The sequence below is a fragment of the Nymphaea colorata genome, unplaced genomic scaffold (genome assembly GCF_008831285.2).
Source record: "Nymphaea colorata isolate Beijing-Zhang1983 unplaced genomic scaffold, ASM883128v2 scaffold0352, whole genome shotgun sequence".
In the NCBI taxonomy this organism is placed as follows: Eukaryota; Viridiplantae; Streptophyta; class Magnoliopsida; order Nymphaeales; family Nymphaeaceae; genus Nymphaea; species Nymphaea colorata.
This window is the reverse complement of record NW_022204858.1, coordinates 3,366-19,951: the sequence shown is the minus strand read 5'-3', so window position 1 is coordinate 19,951 and position 16,586 is coordinate 3,366. Positions and strand designations below refer to the sequence as shown.

Below are 16,586 nucleotides of genomic sequence, written 5' to 3'. Positions count from 1 at the left end.
TCACCTTGCTCATACTTCAGTGGCTCTTGGCTCTGAAGAGGAAATTTCAAGAGCTCTCTTACATGGCCATGGGGAGATGACAAATGAAAGATCAAGAGAAACAATACTACATACCTCAAGATAGTATAGTTTAAGAAGAGATGAGTCCAAAATGAAAACTCTGACGTGTTGAAGAAGCTTTCCAAGGGTCTCCACGTGCTCTCCTTTCTACTAGTTGAAGGTGAAGGTTGGAAAAGAAGGAGAATCCCAAGTTTGAAGATGAAAAAGTGTTGAAAGAGCCAGAGAAGAATTGATGAAGGAATAGAGATAAAAAAGACTTCCTAGCTCATAGTTAGAGGGCTCAAGGAGTTCCGCAAAGGTTAGCAGCTTATACCCAACGATCAAGATGTGGAGGTAGGCTATTTATAGAAAAAATAAAGCTAAAATTCAACATGTGAAAGAGTTTTAATCTCTCAAGATTTCTTATGAATTTTCATTTTTTTGAATTATTTTTATTTTTATGAGTTGTGGAGATTAGCCCTTGGCCTGCAAACACCCTTGGAGGGGGTGACAGAGCATTTGGTGTGGCCGTGCACTCTCAACCATAGCACTCAATAGCACTATGCACGGTAGTGCCCTGCACCCTATGCCAAAGCACTTAGTAGTGCACCAATTGCTCTAGGCAGTGCACCAAGCACTGCCAAAACTTGGTGCGTGGGGGCAAATTGAGGGTAGCCTTTGCCCCTGCCATCCCCAGGTAGGTCCCACCCTAAAAAAAATCAAAGTTTAACACAAAAATATGTAATTGTTTTAAGAGGTAAAAATTCCTTTCATAAAGCGGGTCCGGCTCCATTTTTTATGATTACAGGTTGGTTTTCGATCTGGATCTAATTTCCTTCAAGGTCGCAGATCGATGTCGAAGGTTGGATGGGAGATTAGATAGGTGCTTAGGCTTGAAATATGGATTATACATCCAGATTTGGATTTTACGAACCTGAGTCAATTGAAAAGCGAGGGGCAGCAATGATGTTGAGAATTGATTCTTGGGCTCGATTTCAAACATTTGAGTCTGAAATATTTTTTTATCTAGATTTTTGGTTTTTGATCTAATCTAGACCTGTCGGCCATTTTCTGAATCTATTTTCCTTTTTTGGGCCTGATTTTGATTCTCGAGTCTATATGAGTTTTTAACCTTTTTTTTATCTAGGGCACGATTTTGGATCTGGACCTTGGATTTAGATTTGGGCCTGGACCTGAGGTTCCACTTTGGATCTGAAACTTTGAATTTGGATCTGAATTTGGGATGAAGGCTTAGCTTTAGATCCAGATTGGGATTTAGGGATCTATTTTTTATCTAAAGTTGGGATTTCTCAGGTCATTAGCAATGCAAGCATATACATTGCTCTTCCTCCGTAAGTTTCCAATAAAACAGCCAATCACAGTCCAACGAAAGGGTTGCTTCATCTTTTCCAAAACCCTTGAAGAGATCTTGATTATTGGTGTTCCATTTATCATCTGAATTGAGAGTTGCTCAACATCCACTTCTGAATCTTGAGATGAGAACCACAGATTTCCTCCTACAATCTTCTCGTAAGGATTTACCAGGGGGAGATCGATTATCAGAAACCCGAGAAGGTCCGCCCTTTTTGAACACCCTTCCTCCCTCCATTCCACTTTCAAAATTCTTGTATATGGATTACCAAATATCATAACTTGTCGAAGTTTGGACCTCTTTAAGTTAGATGAACTTTTCTGCATTTATTATAGTTTATTCACTCAACTACTAGGTGTCTAAAGCTCGCAAGCTACCTACATTCCATCTTTTTTCTTGTTCTATCAATGCGTATAAATGTCTATCTACATGCTCATGTTCATATGTGCAACCCACTGAATGAGGCTTTTGGTTGTACAAATTGTATCTTTTATTTTTGGTGGATTTATGCTGCTTTTTTTATTACTTAAATGGAAAAAGTGATTGTCTTAAGCACTATGATGTTTGGAGCTTTAGTTTGAATAATTATTTTAACTTTGCTATTATTTTTTATATATGCATGATGGCAATGTCAGCTATGTTTATTTTGAGTGTTAGGGTGTCAAATTGAAGCAGGGGTAATAGTACAGTTCAGGCTCAAGGCAGACAAGATTGGGTAGGAAATTTGGCTCTCTAGCGGATCATAAGTCCACTACACTATCGCTTTCTACTAACAATATCAATGACATGACCATCTACATGACCTCTAAAGTCTAAACTCCCAAATTCAGGTCTCCCTGTCAGCCCAGTACTGGCTTTGCCATGCACTCCCGATGATGCCTTTTGCTTTTGTGTATTCGAGGGCTTGATAACAAACTCATACCATGTGAAGGGTAACTTTTTTTTTTTATTAATTTTCAAGGGCATTTTTGTCTTCCAATTTACATCATATATCCACCCAAACCGTTCCTTAAAAAAAACATGTGAGGAAAAAATAATATTTAATTAGTAAATTAGACTACATTCAGATTTAAAAAATGACATTTGATCGGATTCATATTTAGATATACATAAATATCTAATCAGATTCAAATTCAGATTTACGTCAAATTTAGTTTTAAATAACAGTCTTACATTCAGTGCTCTTACATTTTGAAAATCGTTTGGATTGGGTTCAAAATTCTGTTTTAGATACAGACTTATATAAAAATCAGATTGGACTGGATTTAGACTTTGAAATCTGATTTGGGATGAAAGGTTTGGGTATGAATTTTTCGCATTCGTATTCGAATCAGAATTCAAATCCAGGTACGTGCCTGGTTCAATTTCATAACCTTTAGCCAATTCCACTGTAATAAGCTAAATTTATCCATGCATGAGAGAACGAAGCAAACCTTCTTTTCACGTTTTTAGTTGTATTTATTTTTTTTTAATTTAAAAAAATTGTCGGGCCTGCCAGGGTGCTGATGGGTTGACTGTAATGCTTGGTCCTTGCCTGTTAGGTTGTTGGGCGGTACTACCCGGCTCAACATGTCTGGGGCCTGACAGGCCAGCTACAGTGCCTAGATATGGGTCTGAGGTGGGTCGAGTTTGGGTAGCCGCTCTTTCCAGTGGTCTCTCCTACTCACCAAGAAAATAAGTTTTATTCCAAAATTATTGAATGATAAAACTGGTTAATATCCTTTGACTAATGGTCTCATTAGGCCAACTTTATGCATTCGATTTCGATCCAAGTTTGCCGGGACATAGCGCTGCTGATTTTTATCTTGCAATAAGACTACGATGGCTAGAACGTCTGTTGGTTCAAAAGAGGATAGGAAATGGTTGATGTACATCGATTCTTTCGTTTAATTGAGGTGTCAAGCAATCTTATGATCATGAACAATTAGCAACGTCCTTTTGTAGATTTTCTTCTTCCGGAAAATTTCACATTCATTTTTTGTTTAATTCAAATTGTTAGAAGATTCAGGTCTACTGCTCTTTAAAATAAAGTGATGTCATTTGTCATTTCCACACTCAGTGCCAACCGGACCTTTTCTAACTCTAGGTCCTGTTATTTACACATCATCACGTTCTCTTTTTTGCCAGGTTTCTACTCTATCCTTTTTTTTTCTTCTTAATTGAGTACACTGCATTTAGTGGTACGTCAACTCGACCTGCTGTTCCCTTATGCATTTTTTAATAGATATAAAAATATTTGTATTCTTAATTATTTTTTATATTCTTCCATTCATTTTTCCTTTTTTTTTGGTGATTTGCATGTAAATCATTTACATTATTGAATTGCCCGCTTAACTAAATTTGCAGTGTACATTGCTGACTCGATTAAGAAGCCGGTTCTTACAACTGGAGATCAGACCATGAGGCAGCCTTGAATTTTTTATTGCTCCAAAAATAAGGTAGGGAATATCTGGGTGCATGTTGTTTGTATTAGAATATATGGGGACAAGTTCTCGGGCTGCGCACGAGTAGAGCTCACACTTGAGCTCGGTCAGCTCCGACCTCAAGTCGGCTCATACCTTGATCGGTACTGGTTCCACTAGTTCAATCTCATTTACCAACTCCCCAAGTGATCTGATTTGTTTTCTTCATTGTGAGTTTGAAAATTACCAAAAACAAATAAACTGTAAGCTACAAAAAATTTTTATTCATAATTAATTTTATATCTATCCTTCCATTCATTTTGCCCAAAATTTCAATTTTTGCTCATTTGTATCTAAAATCATTTAGATTATTGGATTGGCCCATTCACCAAATTGGCAGCATTATCTATTTGATTCAAACATCAGTTTTTACAACAAAGGGATTAAGCCATCGGGGCCGTCTTGCATATTTTGCATGAAACATGTGGGAAAAGGGCCCCTCCAACCAAGGGCGGAGCCAAGGCAGGGCCAGCAAGAGCCATGGCTGTACCTCAAAAAAAAAAAAATTTAAATTTACATGTAAAATTTTAAAAATTTTCACTTGTCCTATATAAAAATTTTGAAAAATGATAGTTCGACTAAAATCAAAATTTATAAACTTTAATTTGGTCCCTCTTATGACAAATTTCTTGCTTGTGCCCCCAACCCTTTTATTGTCTAAAAATTAGAGAGGAAGGAATACACAGGGATACACAAAAAGAAAAAAAAGGTAAGACAAGTTTTCTAACAACCTCACCCTTTTGTTCATAGCAATTTTGTTCAGCCCTCCCACCGACGATCTGGTCGGACCATACTTCTCTTTGTTCTGATAACCTCACCCCTTTCGTTCTTCAGAACAAGGACAAAGAAATCTTTGTTCTTGCAATAAAGAGTTGCTGATTGGCTACCAAACTCTCATGCCTCTAAGGAGGAGACACCTATATAATTAGAATGACTTTTCTTGCCATTGCATGATCAACCGCTTATCACTTTTCATCATCGCATCTTTGGATATTGCTCTTCAGTTCGCGAAAAGTTAGCTAGCTTCAAATGGAGTTATTGAGCTCGTAGAACTTTAATTTTGAGTAAATGACAAGCACCAAGGCTATCTTAATTAGGAAAATTGGTTTCTGGATCGAGTCAACAATGCTGCCAATTTGGTGAACCGGCCAATCCAATAATCTAAATGATTAAAATGCAAATCAGAAAAAAAGAAAACAATTGAAAACTAAATATTTCATTCAGAAAAATGAATCGATGAATATAAAAATTAGTATAAGAATTAAAAGCATTTATAACTATTAAGAAATGCATAAGGAAACAGCACGTAGCGCTCCCGGAGTCCCGAGTTGACCACTTAATGGAAACATTTATTGGAATGAATGTCTCGTCTTCTTCAAGCCCATTCATCAACCATGTCCAATTCTTTTCAAAAATAAATGAACAACGTATATTTTAAGCTAACCTGAATACAGCGTACTCAACACCATGCAGCCGTTGCTTAATTTATGACGTGGGTTGCCAATATACAATTCCTGCTATCATGGAACCACCCTATATTTTGCCCAATCTAGTTATATACGTTATATTGGTGTACTAATTTTCATGTGCTAGCATGGTTAATGACTAACATACCTTTAGTCCACATTGAAAAAGAAATTTTTAGTTAAGAGAAAATTGAAAATAGAAAGAAGTAAAAAGGCTATAAAGGACATTTTTTTAATAAATTAACAAAATGTTTTTCCTCTTTCATTGTGCATGGTGCACTAAATGCACGCAACTTTCTCTCTGAGTTGTTGCACATGTTTTTCTTACTGATGACAAGCACCACTCACAGGTTGCCATAGATGACAACCAAAATTAGTTAGTAAATATGGTCACTACAAATGCAATTTTTTTTATAAAATCCGTTTTAAAAACATGAAAAATAAATTTTTAAAAAATGCCAAAACAAAGAACATGTTTGTTCTCATTTTTCTCTTATTTTCCTATTTTTTTCATTTCTTGCATTTTTTCATATTCTTTAAATGTAATCATGAACCGTGCCACTGGATTTGGAAATGTGAAGCAATGTGTGCCGGAGGAGGAGTTGAGTCTTCTACATTTTCAGGAAGTATGTGAGAAATTTTATACAAGAGAATATATACATAAATTAAAGACCTGTAATTCCTGTTCATGCATGCAGGCATGGCTACCACTCGGTTACCTCAGCCACGTGTAATGTACAACCATGTATATATATATATATATATATATATAGAGAGAGAGAGAGGTAATAATGTTTCATTTGGAAAGCTTAAGAACCTAGGTAAAAGACCTAAATTATTCGACTTTTCAAAGGATTTTAAGAAATCTTCACTTTTTTTTTGCAAAATATTCACACAACCAACCAATTTATTCACCAAAGTTTTCAAATCTCAAAGACTGATAGAAAAGGTTCTAATGCAAAACGATCTTATTATCTTAATTCTTCCAAGTTTGAGACAATATTATCTTAATTCTTCCAAGTTTGAGAAAATAAGTGCAACGATCAAGAACACAAGTCCGTCAGAGGAGAAAAATAATAACCAGAAGACATTCTGCAAGAGACAATCCCCCGCAACACAGGAAGCCTTGGTACAGGTTGAGTCTTTCACGCTTTTTTCCAGATTTTTATCATCGAAACAATAAGAGATCGAGCGAGCGGCACTTCTAGAATGATAATTTTTCTGTAACTTTCCCTTCAAATTCCGCACAATAGTCACTTCTGAAGTTCCCTTGACAAAGAGGCATACCCAAACAAGTTATTGGGAGATGGGTCTTAGTCCATCTCAAGTAGTCAATAAATCCACTAGAAGTGGGCTCATCTACATAAAAAGAAATAACTGCAGACATCAGATGATTAATAAATAACCCTGCTTTGTGGCCCAAGGAAATGTTCATGTTACATTCCATCTTTTTTCTTGTTCTATTAATGCATATAAATGTGTGTCTACATGTTCATGTTCATGTGTGCAACCCACTGAATGAGGCTTTTGGTTGTACAAATTGTATCTTTATTTTTGGTGGATTTATGCTGCTTTTTTAACACTTAAATGGAAAAAGTGATTGCCTTAAGCACTATGATGTTTGGTGAGCTTTACTTTGAATAATTATTCTAACTTTGCTATTTTTTTTTTATATATGTAGGATGGCAATGTCAACTACGTTTATTTTGAGTGTTAGGAGTGTCAACGTCCTGTGCTACAAAGAGGGGTCACCAATGCACAAATTGGAGCACAACAAGATGATAGTACCTTTAAAGCACTGAAAACAGATCTTGTACCTTAGGGAGACAAGAAATTGGGTAGGAGCATCGGCTCTCTACCGGATCATAGGTCCACTACATTCACCCAGATGGTCAACGAACTTTTGATGAGCTTTTTTACATGGTAAAGGCATTTGAGAATGAATTGGCCAACAAAATGAGTGAGAATGCTGGTATGGCTTTCTACGTTGTTAATTCAGATAGTTGCTTCCTCTCTTGAGAACCAAGCCAGGTTCTTGGTCGAACCAGGTCAAATTCAAGGTTCCATTGTAAGCCGAATTGCCTAAAGGCCCAGTTTACTAACCTCAAGTGTTCAATCACAAAATAACCTTGACATGTTTTGGATTATTTTCTTAAGCTCTCATCCTTCTCCTGGTCAAAGTTTCATCTTGCATAGTAACACATTCCAAGCACATGAATAAACCCGATAAAGGTAAAAACATCTTTATCCCTCACATAGTATCCAAGTACACTTTGTTTAAAAATGAGAATCTTAAAATTGTAAAGTTTGCATGAACCCCAAGAACCCAGCAAACTTGCACTTGTCACCCTATTTGTTAATGCTCTTTAAACATTAATTAGATTAATCTTAAAAATGATTCAAGGAATTCACTTTTCCCCTATTCACACTGAAGGCAATAACAGCGAGATATGGGTCACATATTGCAATGCTTCCACGATTTCAATATGAAATAGCATCCTTGAACTTCGTACTGTTACAGAAAATAATTTTATAGATATGGCCATCGGCATGTTTATGGGATTGGCTTCATGCATTTTTTCATGCTTGAAAATACCAAAGAAATAGAACTAGGTTACATAGACCTGGAGTCTTGTAGAACATGGACGTAACAAATAAAATTTAGATCTGTGCAAAAACTAAGATCAAGATAAGAGATATTCTTGTTTTAAATTTCAAACAGAGATCTCATAAAGATACAAGATATCATATACCATGTTATGAAAATTCACTATCCAAAGTCCAAGGCTTGAGATCAAAATTCAATATCCAAAATTGGAGATACAAAATCCATAATCTAATGCTTCAGATCCAAAATATGATATCCAAAATCTATAATCCAAAATCTAAGATCTATAATCCAAGATCTGATATCCAATACCTAGGATCCAGGATCCAAAATCTAAAGTATGAAATCCAAAATCTGATATCCAAAATCCATAATCTAACATTTATCTCAGGCTTGTTTTCGGATCTTGACTTGGGATTTTGGATTGGGTTTAGATCTAGATTTGTCATGAATTATCATCCCAGATTGAGGTAGGGCTTGGGTTGGAAGTTTAGATTTAAATTCAGATGAGTTCGAAAATATAGTCAATAACCAAATTAGAGGGTAATTGGATCAGAACTGCGATAAATTGAAGTATTTGAGACCCAAAATTGTCGAAAATAATTGTGAAAATACTAGATATATACGAAACTTGAAAATTTTGGGGTAATTACAAGGTTCTGCCAATTTATTTCGGATCCTATGGAATCTCAATGGGGAGCTGTCAAGAGAATATTAGGATTCTTAAAAGCTACCATTCACTATGGTCTAATCTTCAAAGTTCAAACCATCCAAGAACAAAGAAGTTCATATATATGGCGATGCGAACGGAGCTGAATGCCCAAATGATCGATCGATGGTCAACATTTATGCAGCCTTCTTGCGACCAAATATTGTTGCAGAAAGTTCAAAAAAACAGCAAGTTGTTTCTCAATGTAGCATAGAGGCCGATCGAATGTCATGCAGTGGCCAACATAGCAGAAGATGCAACGTGGTAGACATATTTATAGTTGAACTTGGAATAAGAACAAAAAAACATAGCAGCCATTCCAACTTTTTCATAATAGAAGGCAGCACATTGAAGTGGATGTTCATTTTGTTAAGGACAAAGTTGGTCAAGGCACTATTGTTGTGAGACGAACATCATCCAAAGAACAGATTGCACATGGGCTTACAAAAACCATTAAGCTCTCATGACTCTCATGTTAATCAAAGCAAGCTTAACATAGGAGCATCTAGGGGCTTATCCAAAAATTTTTCACGAGGGGGGTCTGAATTAAAGTTTCTAAATTTTGACTGGGACCAAAATACCATTTTCCAAAATTTTTATATAGAACAAGTGATTTTTTTTAAAATTTACATATAATTTTTTTTTTCAAAAAAATTGAAGTAGGGCAATGGCCCATGCAGGCCCCCCTTGTCTCTGCCCCTAGGAGCATCCTTATGGGTCCAGCACCTAAGGGTTTGGTACCTTTTTCTTAGACAAAAATACCAAACTCGCTGCCCCAATGACTGCCATTTGAGAGAGAAAGTTGTGTGTGCAGTGCGCACGTTACATGGTAAACGATGGAAGGACATTTTGGTCATTTGTTAAAAAAAGAAATGTGAACTATAGTCTTTTTACTTTTTTCATTTCCATTTTTGTCTTTACAAAAGTTTTTTTCAGTGTGAATTAAGGGTATTTTAGTCAACATCAACCATACTTGCACATGAAAATTTGTGCACCAGTATGGCGCATATAACCAGTCAGCTATTTGATGCTTTCCTTCTCAGTTTAGATGGTATTATTTGTTCACTGCATGAAGTATTGTAGCATTTCTTGGACAATCCATGGCATGATGTATCTTCTTCTGTGACATACGGGATATTCAATTACTCCATAGCAGGACGCCACCACAGTATTATGGATGCTTGATGATTTGAGCCAACTCTGGTTCACTCTTGACGTCTCTTAGTTAAACTCGGATCGAGCTCAACTCATCTAATAAATGAGTCGTGTCTGGGTTAAAGTTAAGTAAACGAGTAGAGTTCAAGCTTGGCAAGCTCCATTTACATAAACTTGAGTAAGATCAAGACCAATATGATAAGGTGTAAAAGATAATTTTCAATATCATCACGACAATAAACAGCAACATCAGATTCCCCCCTTGCTAGCAAGTTCCAACTCTCAAATTCTAATTTGGCTGTTCCTACTCATGTTCAAATTGAATTTTCTTTTTTTTAAAAAAAAATATTGTCCGGCTAAGCTCCAGCCCAATTTTTGCCTGAGTTTAGTATCTGCAGTTTGAGTTCGAGCTAGTCCACTCATGCTTGTCTTGAGCATTCGAGCCAAGTTCGATCTTGGCTTTTGAGACAAGAACAAATTAGAGCTGGCTCACCTTGGCTCGAACCTGCCATTCTTGGCAGTGCCTTTGTTTTGAAAGGAAAAAAGTTGTTAAAAGTGACTTGTTTAAAGCGTCTTCAAGTTCGAATCTAATTAATGTTTAAAGACCACTAACAAACAGGGTCACGAGTGGAAGTTGCTTGGTTCCGAGGGTTTGTGCGAGCTTTACAATTTAAAAAATTAAGATTCTCTTCTTTTTAAACGTGGTGTACTTATATGGAAGAAGGTGTAACTTGGATATTAATTTTTTAACTTTTATGAAGTGTATTTATGTGCTTGTAATGTGTTTGTCTCCAGTTTATATTTGCGCTCAAAATTTGACTGTACAGCATCATTTAGAATATATAATTAAGTACTTAGCCTTAGAGTCAGTATTTCTACAATCTGTTTTAAAAACTTTATTTTGGTCGTGACTTTTTTTCAGGTCGAATTATAGTAATTAATTTTCATACTTAATTTAGATTATTAGGCTTACAAATAGGACTCATGATTTCAAAATTTATTGCACAATTTAATATAGCACCACTTCTTCTAGTTCAAAAATGCAGTTAGTATTTTTGTATGTGCCAATTGTGGCTGTGCATGATTAAATTTAGACTAGGAGAAGGTTGAGCTTGAGGGGCTATTCGGTAAAAGTAACACCACGTTGTTGTTTCACTAACTTTCCCAATTGTTGCATGAATATACTCCATTTTTTCAAGCAGATTTATGGGATAATAACAATGTATCATTGTTGAGTCCTAAAAAAAAGAATCCAAAACATGTCAAGGGCTTTTAGTGGTTGAAGGGACAGCATAATAGACTTCAAAATTAAAGAGAAGACTTCCAATTGGGCTCTGATCCAGTGGTGGAGTAATGTTGTAGCTGGTGTGGGCACACCGGCCCGTCAAATTTACTTTATTTGCTTATGAGTTCCCCTTAAAGATTGAAATTTAAACTTAGAGTGTTCTTTAAAGGTTGAAGTTTAAAGTCAAAAAATTTCTGACTCCACCACTGCTCTGATTCAGCACCTTGATATGTAGTGCTAACTTGTGTTTTTTTTTTTTTTACTTCTATGTTTTGGGTGATGTTGTTTCGACTACAGGTCCTGCTAAATGAAGGAAATTAGACAGTCATGCTGTCTTAACTGCATGGGTTGATATTCCATCTTTTTGTGAAAACAGAAGCCTCCCCATTCATTTTTGTGCTTGAGGGTAATGCTCTCAAGAAATGGATCTGATGGAGGGTAGGCCTCCGACCTGTTATTAAAAGAAACCTCAAGGTAATGCTCTTGCTATTTTTCACCTTGCATGTCGATACATCCCTTTTGCAGTACAAAGCGTTGATGCTATGGCAGGAGGTCACAGTAGTCTTCATAAGGATGTGATCAATCCCCGAGGCTATGTTTCAGGGTTGGCTTGGATTATGATTCATTCCTTATTCTTTTGTATACTCTTTTCTGCTTCTTCCTCTAATCTGATTGAAGGTACCATCCCATTGCCCTTAGCCAACTTGACCAAGTTAATTTCCTTAGATTTGAGATTCAACAAAATAAATGGGCTCATTCCACCAAATATAGGATCAATGAACAGGTTACAGGAGTTAGGTCTTTCTGGCAATGCATTAGAAGGTTCAATTCCAGACTCACTTTACCAGTTGGTTCGCATGTCTAATCTCTATTTGGAGATGAATGCACTCAGTGGGCCAATCTTGACCTCTATAAACAATCCCACGAATCTGCGGGAGTTGTATTTAAATTCAAACAATTTCTCATCAGGAATCCCTCTTGCCCTTTGTGAGTTGAAGAATTTGATATGGCTTTACTTGCAAGACAACTTTTTCACTGGTGAGCTGCCTTCAGATGTGGGAAATTTGGTTGTGGTGGACAAAATGGATTTCTTTGTGAATCAATTGAGCGGAGAGCTGCCTGTGTCCTTATCAAGGCTCCAAATGCTAGAATATTTGAATCTCTCCAAAAACTCATTTGATGGTAACATTGCTGAACAACTTGATCACATACTAAATCTTGACACTGTTTACCTTTCCCATAACAAGCTTTACGGTGAGATGCCAAAATCATTGGAACTTCAACACATCCAGGTCTTGGACTTGTCCTTCAATCTATTGAAAGGAGAGATTCCAAGTGGTGGAAAGTTTTCAAACCTTTCTGCTGAATCGTTCCTAGGTACTATGCTCCCAAATTCCATGTGCCAGTATGTTCAGATGGAGCAAAGAAGCACAATAAATGTCAACATGCTCAGAGTTGATATTTTTTTAGCGAGTGGGGTTTCGCACTTGTACTAATTGTTTGGATTCTCATTGTTGTTGCAAAATATAGAAAGAGGGGGTTGGAGAAACATGATCAGGAGGTTGAAAGATTTCATGGAATTACCATCCCAGTGATCACATACAGAATGTTATCTCAAGCGACAAACAACTTCAGTGATGCAAATTTTTTAGGGAGTGGAAGCTTTGGTTCAGTGTATAAAGGAACTTTAATGGATGGAACAACGGTGGCTGTTAAGGTGATAAACATGTTATCTGATGGTGCATCAAAAAGTTTTGACATTAAATGCAATGTGATGTGCCAAATTAGACACTGAATCCTTCTTAGAGTCATCAATGATTGGATATCATGATCGAATCTCTTCCAAAGATTGGATAGCATGATTGATGTTGCTTGTGCTCTAGAATATCTTCACCATGGTTGCTGGGAGACTATAGTTCATTGTGATCTAAAGCCAAGTAATGTGCTTCTAGATGACAACATGACAGCACATGTTGGTGACTTTGGCATTGCGAAGATGCTAGTTGGTCACAAATCTTCAAATCTTACAAGCACCCTTGGAACCACCAGATACATTGTGCCAGGTACCAACTCTTAGTCCTGTCACAAATTCTTTGCTTTTCACAGTTATAGGCAAGTGTTATTGCTTGAACTGTTTCTTAGACAACTTTGTCCAGCTTACCATGGAGAGGAAATTTTATCACCATCCATAATATCCAAATATCATGCCTTAATTTTGGCTTTCCTACCTGTTGAGAACTAACTACTTGGAATTTATTATGAAAAGAGAAATACCAGATTAATAAGTGAAAGAGGATGAACACTAGCAATTTTGCATTTAAATACAAGTCAGAATCCAACTAAGATAGTGATTGAACCAAATTATTAACAGAGATGTGCATGCACACAAACACAACACAAATGCCAGCAAGTTTCCCTTTTAAATATGTTTCTTTCTTTAGTAAATTTTCACTTCCTCCTTGTAAATGCATTGAAATAAAAAATGTAGTTATATGTAAACCATTAAATAAAAAAAATAATTAGTCCTAATTTTTTGCATGGCTTTCTTTATTTCTGAAACCATCTCATTAACGACAATGTGCATTGTCTACCTAATATTGCCATGATCATGTCTGGCCTTGTTGAGTGGATGAATTGGAATTTGGGGCTGCTGGAAAGGTGTCGACCAAAGCAGATGTCTACAGCTATGGGATTCTTCTGCTTGAGGTGTTTACCACAAGAAATCCTACCAATGAACGTCTTGATGGGGACTTTACTTTGAGGCAGTGGGTGGCTGAATCATTTCCGCTTGCAATTTGAGATGTCATAGATGGTCATCTTCTGAAGCAAAATAACCATGAAATGGTTTCAGATCATGTCGCAGAAGGCCGTCTTCTGGAGCAAAATGACTGAGAAACTCTTTGAAATGAAATGCTTGTCATGATCATGGAGACAGGGTTGTCCTGTTCAAGGAAATCACCAACTGAGAGAATCGACATGAAGGAGGTGGTCGCCAGGCTTAAAACGATACGACGGAAGGCTTCCCCTGTGGAAGAATGGAAAAAATAAACCAATCCTTTACATTTATTTGGAAAACGAGGGATCTGCTTTTGCTTCTGACTTTTTATTGTGTTTCCCAACACCCTGCTAGAATTCTTTCGACAAAATGCGAGTAAAACAGTAAATGGTCTTCCACTAGCTGCTATGAAAACAAATCGGTTGGGTCTTTATCTCCTATCCTAATTTAAAAACAAGTTCAGATCCGACATTCATATGTACACGTATCAATTAACATTTTATTGGATCCCACTGGAACATTGGACTCCCATTCTCATTCAGTTATGAAAGCGCATTACCAATCTAAACCTGTTTGCTCCAAATTTCTGCACCAAAAAATGGATCCAAAATCAGGTCATGTGGTAGTTGAACTTAGTAAATCCATTTACATACCTAATCAAAGTGCATTCGCAGAACCAAATTAATGATACTTCATGACGTTGGTCAGGTCAACAAAGACATTGGATCCAAGTCCAATCAGATCGAGTCCGAGACCCAGAATGAAGAATTCTTAGTACCACCAGAAAGCATCTGACAACTCAGAAAAGTACGCCCAACTTTTGTTATTAGAAAAACTACGCAGTTGTTCCATGGTAAACTAATATATATATATATATATAATTAGTACCCTTTCAACGAACATTTACGCTCGCCTATGTTTTCTCGCCTAATAATTCTATAATTAAGTTAAAGCAACATCAATTTTAATCTTTTATGATTTCATGCATTAATAACAGGGCATACCTGGTGGGGACATAGTTAACCAAATATGTATGTTATTTGGTGTTGTCACAGTGGCCGATAATGGAAATTAATGAGCTAATTGATTTGTTTATAGGGAAAGTACTTTTAGTCTTTCCATCTTAATAATTATACGTAAGCTATTATTAACTAACAGAAGTTTACTCTTAATCAACAGTGCAAATATCTTGTATTTCTTCTCATCCCCATATGTTTACATAAATTTTCAAATGTTCCCATCAACTTATTTGAAAAAATAAGTGTCTTGACGGTTTAAATTAACATAAAACCACAATGATATACACCTTGCTATCTCACTTTAAACTATAATAAAAACAAAAAAAATCATCTAACTACAAGAAGGTTCAAGGTATTGCCAGAACGCTATAGGGAGAACCGATGGAAGATGACATCCATACTCAATCGATGTCAAATATGGTGCCTGCAGAATCTGTGTGCACATAGCATTGGAAGAGGAAGAAATTGTTCTTCAAGAAATCAACTGTATGAGTAATTTTAAAATTTCCTCCCATTGCGAAGCGAATATATACTCATATGACAAGTCGGTGTAGAGTTAATCAGTTGGTGGTTTCTTCTCAAGAGGCTGCGGCAAAGAAAGATGGGTGGAAGAAAATGATGGTTATCATTATGTCAGGAGAGCTAAGAAGTGGCCCGGAGGGAATAAGAAAAAAATGAGGAGTTAATAAAGGAGAAACCCAGATCAAAAGCAGAACCATAATTTGGGGATAACAAGTTTCGGTTTCTCCGTGGGCAGATGGAAGTCGAAAAGGAACATTAGACCCAGAAAGATTGGAATGAATTGATTTACAGGAGACCAGCAATTGCAGAGTAACTTGAAGTGCAACCAGCTGGTGGGTAACGAGAAGATAGAGCAGGAGATGGAGAAACAATTGATAACAAAAAGAATCAAAGGGGAGAACCGTGAGTTCTCATCAGGTTTGATTGTTTCTCCTCCATTAAAAAATAAATTTCAGGATTCTTGCTGTTTGGATGGAATGAAAACTAGCAAACAAATGGAAGAACAGCTGGTAAGAAAGGGAAGGCGATTGATGATGCTTGCACATGGGGGAACATGAGTCCAGAGTAATGTGTCCACTACACCAAATATATCCTATGAAGGCACTTTATTACGGACACATCCAACACTATGTGTCCGGTTTGGCCCTTCATTACGAACAACCACAACGCTTTCCAGTACAAACAACAACGACTCTCGGTCCACCCAATGAAGCATTTATTGGAAGTGATTTCTTGCCCCAATCCAGCCGATTCCGACTGATTCCAGTAACGTCGATCACCTGATCGGTGGTATTGTACATAGCTGAGTTCTAAATGTCCAATAAGCCCATGCACTAAATGCAGTGTACTCAATTAAGAAACAAAAAAAGGATAGAGTAGAAAACCTGGCAAAAAGAGCACATGATATTGGAAATATGTTGTTACGATAAGGCTGCTAAGAACATAATTGTTGATTAATCTTCCGTGCCAAGCAAGGCGGTGATGTAGAAATAAGAAGTTCTACCAATTAGAAAAGGTCCCATTGGCACTGAGTGTGGAAATAACAAATGATATCACTTTCTTTTAAAGAGCAGTAGACTTGAGTCTTCCAACAATTTAAATTAAACAAAAAATGAAGGCGAAATTTCTTGGAAGAAGAGAATCTACGAAAGAACGTTGCTAATTGTTCATGAT

General features: G+C 36.6%; 1 protein-coding gene across 1 annotated transcript; it reads left to right on the top strand.

The window, feature by feature from the left end:
- The first annotated feature begins 11,872 nt into the window (after positions 1-11,872).
- On the top strand, positions 11,873-13,895 carry LOC116244865 (LRR receptor-like serine/threonine-protein kinase GSO1). Its single transcript, XM_031616692.1, has 2 exons — positions 11,873-12,388; positions 13,755-13,895. Exons 1-2 carry the CDS (start codon positions 11,873-11,875, stop codon positions 13,893-13,895), a joined length of 657 nt encoding a protein of 218 aa, XP_031472552.1.
- Positions 13,896-16,586: the final 2,691 nt, after the last annotated feature.